Below are 23,652 nucleotides of genomic sequence, written 5' to 3'. Positions count from 1 at the left end.
CTTTTATCAATAAAAGGGCAAACCGTTTCAAATATTTTTTAGAAAGTGGACAGAACAAAAAGCAATCACACAGAGAGGCACATACAAATGTGCAAATTGTAATTATTGGAGAGGCCATTTCTTGAAACAAGCACCCATGATAAGATTTGGCAGGTTCCTGGGCTTTTTTGTGTAATTCCACTTTTGTGATATATATGGCAAAATGCTTGGTCTGTTCATCTTTTTATACTGGAAAAACTAATAGGCGGTAAAAAACATGATTTATGAGCATTACTATGCTATAAAAAGGAAGAATTTGGACAATGCGCTTTTTAAACATACAGTTATTTGCACAGGAAAAAGGTTTTATTTTACATTAATAGATCATGTTCCTAGTGATTTTAATGGGGATAGAGATGGGGAGCTGGACTATAGAGAGTTAAAGTGGCAAATTCTTTTGAATGCTTGTAAAGTACCAGGTTTGAACAGTGGCATTAATTACAAAGCTGTTTTAAAAAGAAAAGTTTATTACAATAAATGTAAATAAGTTCACAGTTTTTATGTTTAGTAATGTATGTAGATATTTTTACAAATTATATTTTTACAAATGATTTTTTTCTTAATCAGTGGTGTTAATTAAAAGTAGTATTTGATTGCTTACATGCTTTTAAATTAATTATATAATGGTCGCATGTGATTAGTTTGTTCTGATGAAGGCCACAGTTTTGGCCGAAAGCGCTCAACCAGTGGAATTAAAATTTTCTCAATAAGTATTCAGTTGTTTCACTTGCTTTTTGTGTGTTTTTCTGTTTTGTGCATTCACTTACACTATTTGAGACTTAATACAGTTTCTTGGATAGTATGTTTTCATGCTGTCTTAGGACAACAAAAGTGATGCAAATATAATTTCCCCCAACCCTTTTAGTTTATAAAGAAAAGGAATACATTCACATTCATAGTCAGGGAATAGTAGCATCTTATAGCGCTGTGAATTGTGCAATATGCGTGCATACTGTTTATTTATAATAAAGTTAACATAGTATAGTTAAGCTTGATTAATTTATACATTCTAGTAAATGTGTAATGTTTTACTTATTCACTGTTACACTTTAGCTATGTCTTGTAAATGCAATATTTCTCAAATGTCTTTATGGCAGTATTTTTTCTTTGTATTAAGTGCATTTATTATTTGTTATTATCTTTGCCTTTGTAGCCCAAGTCATGGTTGAAAAGAGTGCTGGGACCAGTTCACTTTTATGGTTAACAAAGTATAAATAAATAAATACAAAATAGAAAAAAGGGAGTGAAAATAACAAATAAGTGTGGAACTAGTAAAGCACTTTTTAATTTTGGGTCATTCATGAGAGGAAAAATAAACTTCCTACTGAGGGTACTGGGAAGTAAAAGACAGGCTTACTTTGGAGTCCTTTCCAGTAGTAGCTACCACCGGTAAATGATACAGCAAGGATCATTTACTGCAGTGAGAGTTGTAACAACCTGGAATGAGTGTGTGGGGGAAGGTCTGTCACTTCCTTTAGAACTACAAAAGAGTCCCTTTACAAAAGCCTGCTGTTTACCTGCATTATTTTGCTGGAAGTAGCTAACGGTTATTTATAGCATAGAAAGAGCTATGACAGACACAAATGAGGTTTACTCAAGAAAACATAGAAGCAGCTCTGTTACAGAAGGTGTATTAGATGACAGTGCTTCACACTTCTTCCATTCTATCTTAACAGCATGAGAAAACAGCACCACTTCCTTCTGTCTATCATGACTCCTATAAACAAGACTTGAAATGCATTCTGGGAAGAAGGGATGAAAGCAAGAAAACAAGGCATGCCCCGTTAACTGCTGTTTTGTGAGAAACAAAGTTGTAAAATAAACACTTAAAGTAATTTTGAGGCATTAAAATTGCTCATAAAACAAAGATACAGTGAATAAAAAAACACATTTTTGAGTTCTAAGTGGAGTTTTCCTTTAAGAACACACTGAAGCACTACTTTAACTTAGTGGCTGGAATAGGGATAAGCAAGCTTTTTTTTGAAGCCTTAAGTAGTTGCATCAGTCAACAGGATAGGTTTATTTTTCTACGTCAGTATTATCTCTGATGGGCAATTTTGACTGCACTAAAGCAATAAACCTTCCTTTGTAATTGCTGTGGAGTTGTCTTTTGTCTAAAACTTTGTACAGGCTTTTTTGTGTAATACTAGTGTACAATGATCATATGAGCAATCACTAGTCATGTGACCTGCTGGCTTTTCCCAAAACATATTGCTGAAGTACTGGGGATTTCCCCTTTTCCTATGCCAGTTTGACCTCTGAGTTGGTATAAATAAGTAGCAGGCATATGGCAGTGCAGCATTACCCCCCCCCCCCCCCCACACACACACACACATTGGGTAGTGGAGGGGCTGGTGCTTATCCCCTGCAAGAATGCTTTTTTCCATGTTTTGTTTTTCAAGTTTCATTCATTTCTGATTGCACTTTAGTGAGGCAGTCATAGATAGTTTGCGTACTTCTCAGGGAGCCCTTCAGCATCACTAGGGTCTACGAACAGTGGACTAATGAGAGAAAGCAGAAGTCTTAAGCTCCTAACTCTGGTTTTCTGTTACAAGGGAGACATGAAGCATGTTCTATTCCAGATATCTTGCTGCAAAATCTTTTTGAAATTCTATCTTATTTGCATGAGTGATGTTCATTAACAAGTCAGTGTGCTGGACATGCATGTCCAGAAGCCGTCCTAAAAAATGCTTCTGTGTTTGCTTTCTATCAACAAAATCAAACACTCACAAAACATGCTGATTATTTTGTCTTAGTTAATAGAATGCACTTTTTTATCAAATATTTGATGCAAATGGAGTTTGGAGATAACATGAGAGGTACTTTGTAGGATTTCATTGTGCCACTGTAGCAGGTATTCGTATCTAGTAAATGTTGCACGTAGCATCTTCATAGAGAGGTTGCAAATGCTTTGTCTGTCTGAATCATATTGTAATTGCTTTTATGTTTTGGGCACACACCAACAAAAGCAGAGAGTAACTGTGTTTATTTATTTATTAGGTGTGTCATGATGTGCCTGACTATGTCATTATCTGCAAAAACAAACCCCAGTCTCTTTCCTAATTAAAAAAAAAATAGTATGTTGGTTTGCTAGCCGTATTCATTGCTTGTAATACGAGTACACCCTTATATGTGCTTCACCTATCTTCAGCTGTTGTTGCCCACCTTCTCTTCTAATATAATGTGTTTGAGGTCTTTATTGTTTGTGTATATACAAGCAGAAGACGTTAGAGCCACTGAATTTCCCTTTGCGGATATTGCTGCTAGTAGTAATGCCTCATACTTTTTCCCCTCTTCCTAGTTAAAATTATTTTGTAATAACAAGGTGTTTACCTGTATGCATTTTCTTTTCATGTTTTGCTCTTGCTAAAATTCTGTAAACCTCTCATAATAGTTCGGTAGAAAGTCATTTTTTTTTCTTTGTGTATGTGATACTTTGTTTACTGTTGGTGTCTATATCTTTTGCACCATGCATTGCATGTACATCATTTACACTGGTAAAGATCCCGCAATGTAATACGTGCATCTTTTTTTCTTCCAGTGTCTCCATGCACTATACAGAGACAGGATTATGTTATCCCAGAGTTGTGTAATTCAGTTCTTTGTGGCTGACCATATGCAGAGATTCTTTATGCAACAGTCTGAGAATGCAGGACTGTATTAAAGCCTGTAATAGAGAAGTGCTTTTGAATCTTTTTTTTTTTTTTTTTTTGTAAATAATAAGTTAGATTTTGTTGATGCTATAAAGCTTTAGAAGATTAAATTTGAAGTGAAGATGTATTGAAGAGAGACTGTAAACCTAAAACAAACTGAACTGTGCTTTTGAGTTTCATTACCTCCTACAGAATTCTGTTTTCACAGTTTGACTTTTTCTCTAAAACAGGATGTTATTAGAGTCATTGTTCAGAGTGGCGGTGTGAAGCACTTAGTTACCATGGCAACCAGTGAACATGTAATAATGCAGAATGAAGCTCTTGTAGCTCTTGGACTAATAGCTGCTTTAGAACTAGGTGAGTCTCCCCTATGCTCTATCAGGGGGTTTAATTATTATTATTATTTAGTGAGTTTATGGTTTTGTTTATGCTGTGTCACTAAGTACTGTGGGTGGACTCAGTCTTGCAAGTTCACATAAATGCATTAACCCCCTTCTTCCTTAATTCCAATCATGTTCAGGTTAACAAGCATAATAACACTTAAGATGATGATGTTCAGCCTTATTCCTTTTTAAACTGCTGTTGCATTTGACTTTTTATAATGTGTTTATTTAGTACAGTGCCACTTTGACCTTAATGCAGTACATAACCTTAATCACACCCTTATGCATGGTATTGGCAATACGTTATTTGTGGCAAATGTTTTTTCCTCCAGCTGTACCCATAGACAGTATTTCAAAGCTGGCATCATATCTCATGAGACAGGCAAGGCTTCCAGAGTTTTATGAGGTTTTAAGCAATAATCCATCTCTAAAATGTGGAACGCTACCCCTCATAATGGGCAAAGTGTGCTACGCATATAAAAAACTTCAACTAGGAAGCCCACATTATAGTTAAAACATTTTACTTTTTTAGTTGTAAGAAAAACTCTTTTGATGACTTAATGCTTCAATTTTATTTATACTGGATATTTGTTATAAAAAAAAAAATCTTGACATTGAATGTTTGGCAGATCGTTTCAGTGTGGAAAATGGAACTTTTGATACCGTAAATGAAGAACACTTGATGTATGGTAAGAGATGGGGGTATACCATGCTGAGAGATGCATCTTAGAGCCACTAGAAATGTTGATATCTTCTAATGAATTTTAGGGCTTTTATTGAATGTGAAACACATTGACATCTACTCTTATCCATGTGCCCCTGTCCTTTTTGTAGAGGTTGCACAATCTCATCATGATCAGATCCACCCCGCACCTGTAAAGTTTATTAAGACACAGCCCACATTCTGTACCAGAATTTGATTAACCCATAATTGTAACAATGCTTTAATACAAAATGAGGTACTCCATTTGTTAAGTTATGCTACAAAGGGGTTGGGAGGGTGGCCTAATGGTTAAGGTGTTTGCCTTACAAACACAAGGTGCAGGGTTTGAGTCTCACAAGGGATAATTGGCTAAGCTTAAAATGGCTCGCAAGGGCAGTTAGCTTAGTAAGAATCTATGAATCTATTGCTCAGTATATATGAATATATGAATCCTGTGTACCATCTCTAAACATCTTCTGTGTGGTAGAATTCCTCTCTGCTTGTTTCAGTACAAATTACTGTCTAGTTGACACTCCTTGCATGTTATAGTCCAAGTTCCACTGAACATCTCATTTCCATAGCTGAATGATTCCTCTGAACAGTGAGTATCACTTCCTGGCTTGAGTTGCTTTTGCACACATTCTGTATCCCCCTACCAGGTAACTGAGATGAATAGTCCTCATCCCACAATCACTGATTATAGCAGTATTTTGGAACAAATGGAGGTGAATGGAGAGGTTAACAGACTGTTGAGCCAACTGCAGCGTATGCCAAAGAATGTTATAGAGAGAGGTTTAGCTGATTTGATGAGGTAGTTTAGTATTAGTTAAATTACAAGAAGTAATTGTCAATGTAGGAATTAGGGCTACTGCACATAGTAGCAAGTATTTATTGATGTGTGGAAAGTTTACTTCTTTCATTTAGTGTTTTGATGTGGTTTTTCCTTTGCTAGGTTTTTTTATTTTTTTGTTTTGCAGTTTTCTATGTTTTTCTCATTGTGCTTATATTGTTTACTACTTCTATGTGTACATTTTTTGACTCTTTCTCAGGTCTTGGCTGAAAAGGGCTTCTTAAAGATAGCTTTTTTACAAGATATCACATGAATGGAATTGAACAGTTGGTTAAACACCATTTAGTTGTGATTTCCACTAATACAAGGATGTACTAACGAGAGGATTTTAAGGAATGGGTAGTGGAAATTTTTTAGGAATTAGAAAAGTCAAAAATTGCTCTAAATTATAGGATAAAATTAAACTTTAAAAATAGGGTGGGAATGAAAGAGAGATGGTTAAGAATTAACTAGAATAATTTAGAGAGACTGTCACAGGTTAAAATATTGGAGAATAGGGGGAATCGCACAGAAGAAGAAGAGGTGCAATTGCAGAATACTAAAGAGCAAATAAGGGACTTCCTCAGTAGTTTCAGAAGTGCAGCCAGTACAAACGAACGCAAACTTGTAAAATAACCAGACTGGGATCGACGTCGTACAATGACTTTAATGGAAAAAACAGACAGCCATTAATCCATAAAATAATAACACAAATCTCTTAGCGCTTTCACCCACATATACCAAGGGCATCATCAAAGTAAATCCACAACCTTTTCCAACCTCATTTAAAGTAAAACATACACACGCCACCAATCAAAACAGTGTCTAAAAACTCATTCATTAATAATATCTAATTCTATAAAAACGTTTATGAAACATTTGTAAAAAGTTGTATATATTATATACACAAACTCATACTCTCATGTTAATAATTTGTTTTTAAACGTAATTGCACGTATATGAACATTGATTAATTCCATAAAATTTCTATAAATATGTATACTGTTCTATTTCAGGTATTTAGTTAACCCTATATACCATAGACTAAACGCTACTATTGTCAACAAAATTTGAATATGTATGACCTTGTTCAATATTGAAATAATGTGTTTGTATATGGTAGTTAGAACTTTTTATATACATTGTGACCTACATTTTAAGATACTCGAAAGTGATATATGTTTGTTAATTCCTGGAGACCTAGATGCATTAAGTCTGAGTTGCCAAAGACATTCCTTTACCTCCAGCAGTGTCTTGGCATCTCCTCCTTTGTCACTATGTGGAACCCTATCAATAACAAAAAATAAAAACTTTTTGTAGTTGTTACAACCTAAACTATGTACATATAAAGCGTTGGTAGTTTTTTTGTTTTTTATATCTCTTACATGTTCTGGTATTCTTAGTCTTAGTTTTCTAATAGTTTTACCTACATAAAATGTAGGGCAACTTAAACATGTAGCAAGGTAAACTACCATTTTAGTGTTGCAGTTGCAAAACCCAGGACTTCTAATAGTTTTGCTATAGTTATGAACTGCAACATATGGTCCATTGTTAATGTATTTACATATACTACATGATCCACATTTGTTCATCATAGAATTTTTATATACATTTTGATTGTCAACTGTCTCCATAATTTCCTTTAAATTTTTCCCTCTACTATATGTAAAAGTTGGAGAACTTCCCACTACCGTAGTTATATCATTGGTGAGAACACTGCACCAAGTGTCAAAAATAATGTTTTTGATGGTTCCACTATATGCATTGTATGGCAGGACCATTGCATGTCTCATATTGTTTAATTTTTTTGTCCATAGTGGCCTTAGCTAAACCATCTTTTAATATTGGTATATACACAGTCTTCCTTTTCTGCAGTACCTCTAACTTGATATTATTTAAAATATCTTGTGGATAACCTCTTTCTAATAACATGTTAATTAATTTTTTAACTTCTAAGTCATACAAAACATAGTCACTGATAAGTCTCGACAACCTAACCATTTGTCCTTTCATTATATTCTTTTTTTGATAAAATGGATGGCAACTTTGAAAATGTAAAAATGAGTTGGAAAATGTTTTTTTACGGTATATGTTGGATATTAAACCACCATTTTCCTTATCTTCAATTAACAAAATATCCAAAAAGTCACATTTATCTTCATGTATTTTGTGAGTAAATTTCAAAAATGTGGTACTGTTTTCCAGGATGTATACAAAATCTTCAATCCCTTCCACAGTACCTTTCCAAAAAATTTAAATATCATCTAAAAAATGCAGATATAATGCAACATTCTGCATATGTTGTGATGTAAATACATAGTTGGTTTCCCAATCCACTAAGACAAGGTTGGCATATGAGGGTGCACATTTTGCCCCCATAGCCACACCAGTGATCTGCTTAAAATATTCAGCCTCAAAGATAATATAGTTGTTAAGTACCATATCTGTCAGATCAACAATCAAATTTTGTTTTAAAGTAGGTATTGTACTATATTTTCTGAGGCTGTTGTTGAACATCTCCAATCCCAAATCATTTGGTATGACGGAAAATAAATTGACTACATCAGTCGTCACTAATAAATATCCGTCATCCCAAGGAGTGTTCCTAATCACATCCAAACAATGCCAAGAGTCCTTTAACACATGTGGTAGATTTTGAAAAATTTCCTTACAATAAAAGTCAACAAAAGATGCGATAGTCTCAGTAGTTTACATGAGTTTCAAAAGACTGCTGTTAAGTAATTATATTTTGTTAACTACAGAGCACAAAAACTTTTTAGCACAACAGCAAAGGGTTTTTGCCAAGCTTAGGGAGCCTGTAACAAGGAAAAATCACTAGAGATCTTGTAGAGGTATTGGAAATATTTCAGAAATTTTATGAAAATCTGTATAAAGCAAAGATGTATAGAAATTGAGAAAAAGTACAAATGGAAATATTTATGGAAGAATGAAATGGGCGGGGTTAGAGGCAGATGAACCTTGATTACCAACAGTAAAAATAGGAGGAGATGAGATAAAAATGGTGATGTAGATCTACAGGAAAGTCCCCAGGAATAGATAGTATTCCTGTGGAAATTTGGAAGCTAGGTGGGAAGAAAATAATAAAGCTCTGGAAGGATTTAACAGTAATTTAAAAGGAGGTAAAGCACCAACATGCTGGAAGAAGCGTTGATGGCTGTAATACCTAAAAGTGGTAGACCTGACAGTTCCAGCTTCATATAGGCCATTTTGATTCTAAACCAAGATTGTAAAGTGTTTGTCTATAATGGTTAAAAGAATGGCAAAGGTGATGCCAAAATTGATAGATATGGATCAGTGTGGTTTTGTGGAGGGGAGGCAAACGTTTGACAACATTAATGGCACAGTGATGATCCAGAAAGTGTTTGACAGAATAAGCTGGGATTTTGAGTAGAGCAATGTAGGCATTTGCATTCCCTGATAAAATTATAAGGTTGATTAGGAGGATATATGAGGGATCAGAGGCAAAAAAAAAATGAGGGGGGGAGACACCCTCTGATAAGGTCTGTTTGAGCAGAGGAACCAGGCAGGGATGCCCTCTTTCCTCTTTGTTACTTATATTTAGAACCATTGGCAAAGAAAATAAGGGACTCAGCAATTCAAGGATATAATTGTTGTGGTAGTCAAGAAAAGTTGGCTATATTTGAACATGCTATTATTTTTGTACCTGATAAAACCAGAAAAGGACATTTTAGTGTTGTGGAACATTGAGACAATTTCAAGTCAAAATTGATGAAGATAAAACAAAGGCGGTAGCTGTAAACTATGTATCCACACACAGATTGGTTCAGCAATGCCCAGATTTATGGGGACATGATAAAATTAAGTTCTTAAGACTATGGATTAAAAGGATTCTGTTATGGTAGTTAAGGATATGTGGGAAGAGACTAAAACGATAATTCAAAAAACAGAGAAATTTGAAGCTCTGTTTTATGGATGTGGATAGCAAAAAGCAAGCATTGAAAATGTTTTTATTCCCTTTAGTTTTATACACAAGTCAGGCATATTTTTATCAACCATATGAGAAGTTGTGGATTGCAATTAAAGAGTTGAAGGATTTTATCTGGGATGGGAAGAGGGCTTTCCTGTTGAGCATCATCTCTTGGACTGCAAAAAGGCTTAGCAGCTGATTATTGACAGGACAGTATGCGGGTTCTGCAAGTCATTCCGTAGCAGTACGATGGGTCAGATGTGGAGAAGCAAGTACCCAGCAGCAGTGTTTTACACTCTGACTTGGCTTTTTTGCATACTGTCTGACCACAGGTGGGAGACAAGTTTCTATGTTCGTTGTGCTGAAACATTTACTTTGAAAAAGTTTTAAGGTGCCGGAATTATGTCGGGAATAGATTTTTAAACAGTGCAACTTGGGCTACATTTAAATGTCTGATTATGTTCGGCAGGCTTGTTAAATGGTAAATGTATGCATTTTCTTTGCTTGCTACGCATAAACAAAAGCACGAACACTCCCCTTAGGCCAAACAGCTGCTGTTTGTACTGTTTGGTGGCTAGCTTTAGCCTGTAATGGCTGTTTTTATATTGTGAGCTAGTCGAGTCGACAGCTTAAATGGACTTTTATTTAACCTGGTCTGATTCTAGTTTTCTCTAGTTTTGTAGCCTATATATCGGCTATGTTACTAAAATTGCAACCAGCTCAACTCGGGGGCTTTCTAAGACTACTGTAGGCCATTTTGACTTATATTGAGTTGCCTGTAACTGGTGGACTGCAAGTCGGGAGCCATAGCTGTTATTAAATTGAAGCTAGCTTTACTTGGGGACTTGCAAAGTCTGATGTAGGTCTTTTGAGTTGCACATTGCAGCCTGTAATGGCTGGATTGCAAGTCGGGAGCTGTAGATATTTCTTGAGATATGTTTCTAGCCAGTTACAGCCCAGTTTCTACCTAGTATCTACTTTCAAATTTAACTGTATTGACTAGTTATAACTTAATTTGTATTTTCTGTATCCAGTTTAAACTGCATTACCATTAGCAGTTCAAGGCCCACGTGGCTGTTTCTATGTGCGTGATGAAATGCCATAGTTGATGCAACTGCTGCCTGTGCTTCAGCCTTTCAGGATTTTTGGGTATCTTATCACATTTTAGTTAATTACAGTCATATACTAGAATTATTATTAATTACACACATATTTGCATAATTAAAAGGCCGGGAATAGCCTTTTCAGCCTCATGCTAACCACGCTGAAGCTATACCATGGCCATTAGGATGGCTGGAAACCACATCTACTTATACTAAGTTTTATTTTAAATAGGTATCACTACAGATAGATATATAAAGTCCTATTTAAAAGGCTGGGTAATGCCTTTTAGCATTCTCGCTAACCAAGAGGAAGCTTGCCATATGCTGAATCAATTAATGTGTGGATTCCTTGTCCAAAGGCTAGTGTAAACTTTGAGCCTGCTACCAGCCCTAACTATCATTTAAGTGATAATATATAGCAATCCTGACATTTTCTACGCATTGTTCCTGATTTTGGCTGTACTGATTTTTACATGTATTTGTGTCGGATGATTTTAAACTAATCAGTTATATGTTGTCCTACTGAGCCTACAGAGTATAAACTGCTAGATAATTGATATAACAAAATACATTTTCTCTTATGATACTGGTAGCTTCTAATAAATAAGTGAATGTACAATTTTCTAACTGTAATAACTATTGTCCTAATATCATATTTTATGTTAATGTTAGCTTCTTGCTACTTACCAATACTGCTGTCTCTCTCTCCCACAAGTACCCTGCTCTTCACTGTGCTGTTCCAGTCCATATTTTTCTGAGACCCTACCTACCTGGTGACAAAGGACCCGTCCAATAAATAACCGTTGCTTCCTCTCTCAGCCTCTACTCCCTGCTCCCACTCTCAAGGAAATAAGAAAGTATGTTATCTATGTCCTGCCTGTAAAACATACTACCGTCCACTGTTGCTTCAGGGGTTCTAAAGCACGCCCTGAGCCCGGTCAGCCGGCAGCCTCTTACCCCCCTTACTAGCTACCTTGTACGCAAAACTTCTACACCACCTCTTAGTACCCGTCTTACTAGCTTTTCCCCCTTCCCTAATCTGGCAATAAACCTACCCCCCTTACTGTATCTGCTTGTAATTTTAGCTTTGCCCAGTAGGTGGCACCCCTGTCCCTTCTAATATTTCTCCTGCTTACTCCTTTGTTATTCTGATTGCTTTACTCTATACTTCTATGACCTAGAACTACTCTGAAACTTCACACTGTACCCTTTATTCTAACTTGCTACACTCCCCTGTTTTCTAATTCACTCCATACTTATCTCTGCTCCTTCCCACTTCAGGCTTACTTCACTTACCTTCAGTATTCAGCTCTGCTGACTGATTGTTTCTCCACTAGCTGCTCCATTGCCTGTTTCTTCCCACTCCGTTTGCCCTGCGGGCTCACTCCACTCCCCTACCCCCAATTCCCTCCCACCCCCCAGGGGTCTTAGACTTATACTTCACTTAACCACTCCCCCTTCCATCTTATCCTATCAATTACCACATCATCTCATGACACTCCCTTAGCTCTCTCTCTCCTAATTAGTACTACTCAACTCTCTTTTGAACCACCCCCTGCCCTTACTAACCATCCACTACACTATTTTCCTTCCCAATTCTACCTCTTTTCTAAACCTCCTCTAATTTCTTACCTGCTTATTTTATACCCTGCTCAATCTCTTCCATAACTCTCTTCTTCTTTCTACAACACCTACTTACACAAACTATTCCCTACTTAAAACTACTTTTTACCATGGCCCCAACAAATAAACATATTTTCTCAAACATACTACTCTTACCACAATAGCCTGTCTTACCATACCTTACTCACTCACCTCCTTTGAATATCTTTCTCTCCCTGAACAAAACCATTACATCCGTCAAACACTAACATCTTCTTTCATCTTCTCCCTTAACCACAGTAACATAACTGGAACTCCAACTATATTCTACCAAAATTTCACAGAGCAACCCACATTATCTACTTCTCTTCCAGAAAGACTTTTAATAACCTCTATAAACTCCTTAAATCTCTACAATACCCCCAGCAACACCCCCTCCTAGACGGTGATATTAAAGTAGTGCAACAGATCTTCCTCAAATGGGGACAGCCTTGCTACGATCTCTTTGCTAGCCTGATCAACGCCAAATGCAGCAGCTATTTCTCCCTCATCCCCCCCGGGGAAGTCACCGAGAGACACACTCCTTCACGATTGGTCCCTGGGACTCATTTATGCATTCCCTCCTTTTCCGTTAATATCCAAAGTGATACAGAAAGCAAAGTTATTGGGAAGCAAAATGATCCTCATCACTCCTTACTGGCCTCGACAGATTTGGTTCCCCTTTCTCGGACCTCATCTACTAGACGGTCCATGGACTCTGGACCCAGTGCCAAAACTCTTGACACACATGTCAGGCTCCCTTCACCCCTGCCTCCACACCCTCAATTTGACAACGTGGCTGCTCCAATTCCATCCCTAGTCAGGCTTCATGATTTTTCACCTGCTGTGACCCACATCCTTATGTCTTCGCATAAACTTTCCACTAGAAAACTAAACACTAGCAAATGGAGAAGGTTTTCTATCTGGGCTAAAGAAAGGAATGTGGATCCTTACACTGCATCCATCCCTATGGTTTTAGAATTTTGTCTGAACTTTTCCATCATGGATCTGCTGCTACCACAATTGGGGTCCAGTTGGCAGCAATGTCTAACTTTCATTTGGGACAACATGAAATCTAACCTGGTGTCCCACCAATTGTGTAAAACTTTCCTTAAAGGCGCTACTTTGCTGAGACCTCCCTTTCACGAACCATTATCCCTCTGAGATCTAAACTTTGTTCTGTCCAAACGAACTACACCACCCTTTGAACCTGCACATTCGTGCCTATTGAAGATTCTGTCCTGGAAGACCTTGTTTCTAGTAGCCATCACATCAGCTAGATGAGTATCAGAGTTACAAGCACTGTCTGTTAAGCCTCCTTATTTGATTTTCCACAAAGACAGAGTTTCCCTTCGTACAAATCCTTCCTTTATCCCGAAAGTTTGCTCTCAAACTTATTTGAGCCAAATCATAGAATTACCTGTGTTTTTTCCTAATCATTCTAATGCTGCAGAATACAAATTTCACCAACTGGATGTTCACAGGCAGTTATGGTTCTACCTTCACAGGACTAAGGAACTTAGAAAGTCAGACTAGTTATTCGTATCCTTTTCTGAATCCAGAATAGGTCTGCCAGTCTCTAAAGTGACCCTATCTAATTGGATTTCGAGCTGTATTTCCTTCATTTACTCCTCCAATGGGAAAACTCTACCATTCAAGATTAAGGCTTATCCTACACAATCCCAGTCTACATCTGTGCCTTCCAAGCCAGGGTTCCAATTGATAGTATCTGTGCGGCAGCAACTTGGGCTATCCCTCATACCTTTATTACTCATTACAAATTGGACCTGACCTCAAGGGGTAGAGCCTTCTTTGGTTCCACGGTACTCAATAGTATTTTCCCATGAGCCACCCAAGAATAAGGTGCTAGGGATGCTGTCCCATATGTAAGAATGAAGGCGAGATAGGACTACCGAACATAAAGAAGTTATGTACTCACCATAATGTTCCATGTTTGTAGTCCATCTCACCCTTCATTCTTATGAACCCACCCACCTACCCCTGTCCTGGAAGGATCTGGAGACAGGATAGCCTTACCTTGGTAGGGTGGAGACATTTCGTCGTTGTTGTTCTTTTTGGATAGCCTTAGTTCTGTCTTTCTGTAGTTTAGCAGCAAACAAGATCTGGGGTTTGTACTAGTGCACTATGGGATACCTACCTAGCCACAAGCCAACTAAGAGACTTTGAGCTTTGTAATAGGCTGAGTCAGAGCCGAGAATCGGCTCCGAACCCATATGTAAGAATGAAGGGCGAGGTGGACTACCAACATATGGAATGTTATGGTGAGTACATAACTTCTTTTTTGCTTTGAGTGACTGGTCTGCTGTCCAACTTTATAGGTATAACTTTGCAGTGCTTAGTCACAAGCCTGTACTGACTGTTGCATGCCATGATTAAAGGATGCAGCAGTTTTTTTTTTGTTTTTTTTTTTTTTGGGGGGGGGGGGTTGTACACAGAAAACACTATGGGGCTGTTGCCATAGCTGTCCTGCACAACTATAGCAGCTTTCAACAGTCCTGTATAAATTCAGAACAATTTGAAAATTTATCCAAAAACATATCAAGCTGCTTAGTTGCACAAGCACCCACTATGACACCAGTGCAATGTCAGGTCACAAGGGCTGAACCTCACTATTACATAACTTCAGAGTCCCATTCTTGAATCCCTTAAAACCTCTAATTATGTTTCAGTGTTATTGTTTGGACTTATCACTAACCTCCCCAAACTACAGCACTGATCTGTGAATCTCACTCTCCATAGCTGATGAATGCTATCCCTGCTGCTGTTTTTTCACACTTAAGGATCTGCTGCCCATGGTTTTGAGTTCAGTATATACATAAAGCACCTTAGTCATTTTACTGCTACTAATTTTTGGTGTTTTTTATATTCCTTTAGTACTTTAAGGATAAAAGCATTCACGTATGTGTTCTGTCATCTTTACTACCTTGTACTGTATGTGTTTATCCATTCCTACTATCGCCATTACTCCCAGGCACTGTATTTATAAATTCTGTCCATCACCATTACTACCAGGCATTGTATGTGTTTATACATTCCTTCTCTCCACTTTACCACCAGACATTGAGCATGTGTTTATACATTCCTTCTGTCCCCATTACTACCAGCTACTGCATGTGTTTATACATTCCTTCTGTCACCATTTCTGCAAGATACTGTATGTGCTTATACATTACTTCCATCACTGTGCACTGTTAGCTTTATGAAGTAAGTTCAGACTATCTTTGTCTTAACGCATACATGATGTATTCCTGTAACTGCATAACACAGTTCGATTTTGTTGCTAAGAAGATAAATGTAAGGAAATGTTAAGCAGAGATGGACTTTAGTAGTAGTAGTACCACTGAAAAAAGAAGCATAAATTCACGTCCACTTGAATTCAACTTCTGTGGCATCGTTAATCTCTCCTTTAATTTTTTTGTCTGTTTGCCTTAAGAATGAACAGTGAGACTACAGTCACCAAGTAATACCTGGCCTTACATTTATGGGCAGCTTATTCTCCTGGAAATGCAAGTTAATACAAATCATTTTATTCTTCACTGTGAGCGAATGGTTGCAAATGTTTAAAAATGCTCCATGTTTATTTTTAGATTTGTCCCTGATTCTTCTGTGAAGATGTAGCGATCTGTAGTTCTAGCTCTTCTAAAATTATCATAAAGGCACTACAGGGTTTCCTCCACTTTCTGCAGTCCTAAAGAGTAGTGATGCTTTCAGGTTCTGTCACTGAGTATTCATTTTCTCTCACAGCTGGTGCTAACTTAACAGTCGCAGCTTGAGCTGTCCTTTTGCTTCTTATCTAGCTGCCGTTATCCTTGCAACAGCTGAATCTGTTGCTTTAGAGTTCAAACTGCAATGCTTGGCTTTCCCACTACAAAGTCCAGTAACTTGCATTCAAACTTTGGCTTTGAGTTGACACCTTCCAATCAGTACTTTGAAACATTTTTGCAGTTATGTATTGCTGGAGTTCTAAGGGAATGAGAAAAACATAAAATTCTCTACTGGATTTGTTACTGTTAAGCAGAAGATAAAAATTAAATATTCAGGGCAGCTGTAAATGAAAGCATACAGAGAAAAGAGAGTCAGTAAGCAGTATATTTCATTATTCTTCATGTTTCTTCTGTTGTTTGTGAGACAAAGTCATTGTTTATGCAGCTGGTTTCATACCACTGTTGTAGCAATGTTTTTTAAAAGAAAAATCATTATGAGTTAAAGTTTACAGAAAGTTTGACAGAAGTAAACAAGCAACTAAGTTTTGCAGCTTGTCCACATGTTTATATAATGATGTTATCAATGTAACTATATAAAGTTTAGACTATAGGATGGCATTTTCACACACAAATTCTCATCAAGCCCGTTGTACACTCGCCTTAACACCATCAAATCAAAGGAGATGATTACTAGTTCTCTTCTATGCAAGCAGGTATTCAAATATATGCTATTTATTTATCATGTAAATCAGCTGGACTATTGGGGGTTTCTTTTCACTGATCTACTTGTAACACTATGGAAAAGCTCACCTAGACTCTGTCATAGCTTGCTTTGAGGGAAAGGTTAGTTTGCTTTTGCTTTCTTGTGTTTTGTATTACTTTACTGGTGCCTTCTATTTTGTATATTGTGATTTGTTTTCTCTAAACTGTGTTTTATTTGAATTCTGCTTTATTGCATATTAAAACCAGGAAAGAGGCCACAGCTGTCTCTCTTGTGAGTCACACAGAAATCAAGTTTTTACCCACTCTCCCACTGTGGTGCTGTTGTTTTTTTAAACTCAGTTGTCTTTCTAGCTGCCTGCCCCTTATGTTAATTTGACCACATATGTCCTTCCCTCTCCCCTTTCATTGGCTGTTGTAAGCACGAAGTTATCATTTTGTGAAATCAATCCTCTTGAACTGTTTAAATGTATTGGCCATCCCACTGTATTCCATAGAACCAAAATACAAACTGTCCACCCCATTCAATCTATTCTGGTCTTTTAAAATTAGTGTCTCTCCACTTAGACAGCTAAAGCTTGTTACCCCCTCTTTTATATCTAACTGTTTAGTGCACACTGCAGTGCTTAGGATATTAACACTTTTTTTTCCATGTTATCTTCAAAATCTGCAACATCTGTTGCAAGACAACCAGTTATTGGAGTGCACATTCTCCCTCTCAGTAGCTTCTGTTTTCTCCTGGTGAGCAAAGGAACATACTATTTTTTGGAGACTGCTGATCACTGGAAAGCCTGATAACTGCTTCATCGTTGACAGCTCAGAATTGATACTTACATTCTGCTCCTGGTGAGAGAAGGAGCAGAGTGCATTGATTCCCAACTGTTTCTAGTTGGGCAGTGAGTGTCTGTGACGTTCCTTATTTGTCTGGTTGCTATTCCATGCATGTACCAGGAAAAGGCTTAAACAAGCCTACAGGCCCTTGCATCATCTGGGACAAGACTGTGGATCACCAAACAGGCTGTGGCCTGCTTCTTATCTTGGGACTGGTGCTAATGTTTTGCTTCTGGTGAGAGAAGAAGCAAAAGAACATTGTATCCCAGCAGAGTGAAGCTGTGGTGAGATGAGCACTAGTAGTAGCCATTCACGTGATCCCCTCTTTTCATCATTCTTGACAAGCTGAATATGTTCTTCAGAATAACTTCCTAAATACTTCATCCTTAAACTTTCATTGTCTACTTAATAGTTTTCCCTCAAGTGTTTGGTAGTGCCTTGTATCGACACAAGACACCTTGAGTGACATTTTTCCTGTAAAGGCACAATTGAGATTTCACCAATTCCTAGTTGCACATAGGACAGCTAGTTTGCAGTGATATCCCCAGAGTTGCAAACCAGATACTCCCAACATTGCTTTATATTCTCATTTCAATTTTCTAATCAATAAAAAGGGTCTGTTGCCATGGGCAGCTCTGTTACCAGTTTTGGGGATATGGGCATCCTGAGGTAATGTAGATATTGCCTCATGTTTACTGACAACCATTTAATTCTCAAACTGATATGGTATTTGAGAGATGTATTTACATAGTGTCACTGGAGGCAAACCACTCACATAATAGTACTCCTAATGTCAATAAATTTGTCAGTAGTACACACGCTGCACCCATCACACACAATTCAAAGCAAACATGTAGACCCACATATGCTGAGGCACTTAAATGTGACCTGCCTACATCCCAGGACCTCCTAGATGACATACACTTAAAAAATACCCTCAGGAGACCCAAATGCACTTTCAAAACACTACCCACATCAACACATACAGCCACACCTCATGGAGCCTCTACTTCTGAGCCCATAAGGCAAGCCACCACATAATCCAACATTCTGGTCATTGGAGACAACATTGTGAGACACGCTGATATCCCTCTCACCAGGATGTGTAAGGAGAAAGTCATGGTCAGTTGCTTATCAGGAGCTGTGATCTGCCACATTATGCATGCACTCAGTTCATTGGACGACAAATACCAGTATAACTGTCTCATAGTCCGTGTGGATGTAAATGACCTAAGACATACCTCTCTAGACTATATGAAGAGAGATGTCATGGGACTCTTGGAATGTGTGTCCCAGCCTGGTATGAGCCTAGCATTGAGCAGCATTTTACCTTCTCCAAGGATGATGCCACAATACGAACAAAAGATGACTGACTTTAATAATTGGATTAGTTTCTGGTATCATTCTAAGGGGATGCATTATTTGTCAGGGTGGAAGGAGATGGCCAACAGACCACTCTGCTCTGCCAGGGATGGTCTGCATCTCTCCCCTCTAGGCTTTTGAGTATTAGCTAAAACACTGTCTTCCCCCATAGTGCCTAGTTTAGGCAATGCCAAACTGAAAGTACTTCTGATATAAATCAAGACCAAGAAAATCTAAAGGTATTATTGCTCAATGCTAAGAGTCTAAACAAAAAACTCCACTCCCTAGAATCGCTCTTCACCCTAGAGAATCCTGACATCTATGCAGTCATTGACACATGGTTTAAAGCCATAGAGAGCACACCAACAGTGCAAGGTTATAATGCCTTCCCCACATTTAGACCAGCTAATACAGAGACAGGGACTAAAGGTGGAGGTGTCTTGATTTACTTAAAAAATAAATGTACCTCAAGACTGATCAAACAGGACAATGCACTCGAGCTACTCCATGTTCAAATTACCATATGCAAAATGCAAAACCACTTCTTTACAAGCTATAGGCCCCCCTGTGTGACCCAGAAAACCCATACCATGTATTTAAACTTATTGGAAACACTTGCCATCCAACCCAATTCCATATTCTTGGGTGACATTAATTACCCCATTATTAACTGGGAATCCTATGCAACACCAAACGTACAGGAACAGAGATTCCTGGATTTGGTAAATTCAAACCCGTACCCTGTATTTAAACTTATTGGAAACACTCACCATCCAACCCAATACCATATTCTTGGGTGACTTTAATTACCTCATTATTAACTGGGAATCCTATACAACACCAAACGTACAGGCACAGAGATTCCTGGATTTGGTAAATTCAAACTCCCTGGACAAAATTGTCCATACACTAACTAGGGGGTGAGACCATACTGGAAATGGTCCTCACTAATATGGGAGAGTGCTGCACACACCCTAGTGTAATGTCTTCTCTGGTAAGGTCAGACTACAAAATGTTCTCATTTGAAGTAAAAAACTAAAACCTGGACCTCCAGCTAACTCCGGAAGATACAGGAATTAATCTAAGGATAATTTTCTGCTATTAGGTGATAACCTGGCAAAATTTCAAGACCCCACAAACTATTAGAACACTGCTGCCTATGCAGAACTGTTCACAGAAGCCCTATACAAGTGTGTTAATATCTGCATAGAAGCAGCTATACCCAAAAGAAGTACAGAACTAACTCAAAAATAGGCCACCCTGATGGAATCACAAAATCTATAGGCTGTATAACAGTAGGAAGAAAATCATGGCAAAAATTAGGAGGTGCAGCACCTAGCAGAAAGAAAGTACTCTTGTGAAACTAAACAAATAAGTAGGATGACAAATAGTCTACCAAAGCCACGTTTGAGGTAAAGTTGGCCTCCCAGGCCAAGGACAACCACAAGGCATTCTCTTTAGCTATGTCTGCAACTTTAAAGGTGATACACAATTGTGTGTAGAGCTCATTGTAAATGGAGCCACCTATACTGAGCCAGAAGGTATAGCAAACCTACTGGCTGCCAAATTAATCTCCAACTTTACCCATCTCTCCACCTCAACCTTCCCTCAGGAAATAGAGACAAATATAACTCCCCCAGCTATCACTTGGGAATAGGTCCTTAATGCTCTCTGTCAGACCAAGAACACTGCATCAATAGGCCCAGTCAGTATCTCAGGATGCCTTCTAAATAGCATAAAACCTGACGTATCAGAGCCTCTGGAATTGCTATTTAATTGTAGCTCCCAAACTGACTTTGTGCCTCATGAATGGAGAACAGCAGCAGTCATGCCTCTGCACAAAGGCGGGACATTTATCAACCCTGGAAGCTACAGACCCATTAGACTTCACTAGGCTTTTAAGCAAAGCCATGGAAAGAATTATCATGGAAATGATCAATAAAGATATAATAAATCTCCAGACACTGGACCCAACCCAGTTTATTTTTGTCAAGGGCAGGTCATGCCTACTCAACCTGGTAGACTTTTTTGAGAAGCTGATCAAAGCAATGGATGAGGGCAAAATGGTTCACACTGCCTACCTTAACCTGACCAAGGCATTTGACACAATACCCCACTTGGGCATGGTTGACAAACAAGAGGTTAGGTACAAACCCTTATGTCACCCAGTGGATAACCAATTTGCTCACAAACAGGACTGAAGAAGTTAGAACTGGGGAGTTCACCTCTATAGAGAGGCCAGTCACAAGTGGAGTCCTTCAGGGATCAGTCCTTGGACCGCTCGTTTTTGGCATTTACTTCTCTAAACTCAAGACAAATGTTAGTGGTCTCTGGCTGACTGAATTTGCAGATGATTGCAAGTTAGGAGCTGTCATTGAATCCCACACCGGCACAAATTTTCACCAGTAAGGGCTGACACACACAACAACTGGTGTCAGAGCCATGAACTAAAATTAAATGCCAAGAAATGCATAATAGTTTACTTCGAGAAGTCATCCACCCCTAGTAACCATCAATTTGACAACACACCCCTTAGAAATGACCCAGTAGTCAGGGACTTAAGGACACACACAGTAATCTAGCCTTTGACCATCACATGTATACAGTAGTGAAGAAATCATTCTATGCTGTGCAATTTATAAACAAAGGTGAGATATTTTGGTCAAAGGAAGTCATTATTCCAGTGTATTCCGCATTCATCAGACTTGTCATTGAGTACAGTGCCCCGTTTGGTATGTACCTAACCAGACGTATCCAACAACTGGAACGTCGAAAGATGTTTCTCACTAAAAAAATACAGGGCATAAGTAGTGTGTCCTATCCAGGCCACCTCAAGGCCCTATCCCTGTTTTCTGTTTCCTCCAGGCTGTTGAGGGGAGATCTGTGCCTGGCATACAGGGTATTGTCAAACCCCACTCCCCCACTCTACACCTGCTGCATATCCACAAAGCAAATAGCACCAGAATTACCCGTTCTAAAGACTTAGACCTCACCTGTGATATAAATAAGACCAGCTAGAGAGACAGGTATGTATCCAAGAGACTACCCCATCTCGAACACGCTCCCCATCCATGTGAAGCAGAGTTCTTCCCTAACTTAATTCAGGTGTAACTTGAACAGTAGGATGGGGAACAGGAAATTCATCCCTGGTTTGGCACCTATGTCTCTAATGGACACAGGCAACCTGTAAATGGTTCATCTCCCAGACCCCTGCTTCAGAATGTTTCATCCCCAAGCCCCTGCTTACAATTATCAAGGGTACAAGAACTTGCCAGAGATTTGTGATGCATGGATAGGCTTAAAAGGCCCTTCTGATCGTTAACCTAAGTAAACACCTATGAACTTGACAAAGTCAGTGTGGAACAATGTAGGAGAACCTTGAAATGCACCAGTAATATGCATAATTATTCCAGTGAGACATTTGTTTGTACATCTGGGTATGGAATACTCCTATGGTACTTGTCAACAGATAATGGGTTCATTTATTTCACTGTGTCCTGTCCAAATTTGCGTTTATTTAAGCAGTAAACATAATCATTACAGGGGGGGGGGGTATTTATGTCTTCAATAACTTGTTCATTCACTTTAAATAGGTTGGTCTAAATGAGCAGTGTCATCTTACAACTTCATAAAACTGATCACACCAATATGGCAAAAAAGTGTCATACTTAAAGGAATGCAACTTTTGGTGCAGCACATTGGCACATCTGTTAGCACTGGCACCTCATAGTGCTTTACCAGGATCACTTCCCAGTTGAGATTCCTTCTAAGTTTTTCTTATTCCATGTGTGTCCTTCCCATGTCTGTTTGGGTTTTTTGGGAGTTCTTACTTTCCTGACTTCCCTAAAACATGCAAGTAGGTGAACTGGCACTGCTTCGGGTTTAATTTGGCCCTTGAGGCAGGGCAATACACAGGCCCAGGCAGGCAAGGCAATCACTTGAGTTATAAGGTGGTAAGGACTCTGATCTCTGTCTGCAGATTCTTGTTTATTTAAACATTTGCTGATGCACCGTGTGTATAAAATTAACTGCATCAGACAGATGGATGCTCACAAAGGTTTGGCAGCTTTTTTACCCAGACCCTGTTTCCCCCTCACAAAGTAGCCTAGAAATGGCCATGCACTCAGAACCTGAAAAAAACGCAAAAGAGAATTGTGGTTTTAATCAACTCATCTGATGAACAAATTAAGGAGGACCTAGGTTGTCTGTTCTGTTAACAGAACCCACACAGTCAGATGTGAACTTGTTTCTTGTTTTAAAAAAAATTCGTATATGTTCATAGGTGGTTACTGGGCTGTTGACCCAAAGGTCTGTATAAGCTTAGCCATGTATACCCAGTAGTATAATACTAGAGAAACCATATAAAAACGATCTTGCCAAAACTTGAGATCTTAGCAATGGCTGACCATATCTAGCAGGGTCATAGGTGAAATCTCTGGCAGGAATTTATATTTTATGATCCAGTCATCCAGGCTACACTTAAGCAGGGTCTATTTATTACAGGCCAGGTTAAGGTCCCTGGAGTGGGTGACCCTTGTCCTATTTGACTTGTGTATGTGCAGCGTTTTCATTAGGTTTGGATCCAAGACTGCTGTGTAGGCTAGGCACAAGTCTCCTATAAGTAGCTTGTACACTACTGAGTACAGTGACAGTGACTTCAGTCTGTCAGTGTATGATGTGCTGGAGACCTTGAATTTTCTTGGTTAGAAATCTC

The 23,652-nt window shown here is 38.4% G+C and overlaps 1 protein-coding gene across 2 annotated transcripts in view; it reads left to right on the top strand.

Annotated features, from left to right (window-relative positions):
• Positions 1–23,652, top strand: part of RAP1GDS1 (Rap1 GTPase-GDP dissociation stimulator 1) — a 1,654,780-nt gene that overhangs the window by 1,489,350 nt on the left and 141,778 nt on the right. For both annotated transcript variants that reach the window (XM_044067200.1, XM_044067199.1), the window contains one exon: positions 3,923–4,049. In XM_044067200.1, coding sequence (XP_043923135.1) covers positions 3,923–4,049 — 127 coding nt within the window. The remainder of the gene's footprint in view (positions 1–3,922; positions 4,050–23,652) is intronic.

Source organism: Protopterus annectens, chromosome 3.part1 (assembly GCF_019279795.1).
Source record: "Protopterus annectens isolate FY-2018-M chromosome 3.part1, PAN1.0, whole genome shotgun sequence".
NCBI lineage: Eukaryota > Metazoa > Chordata > Ceratodontiformes > Protopteridae > Protopterus > Protopterus annectens.
This window is presented reverse-complemented; position numbering and strand designations above follow the sequence as displayed.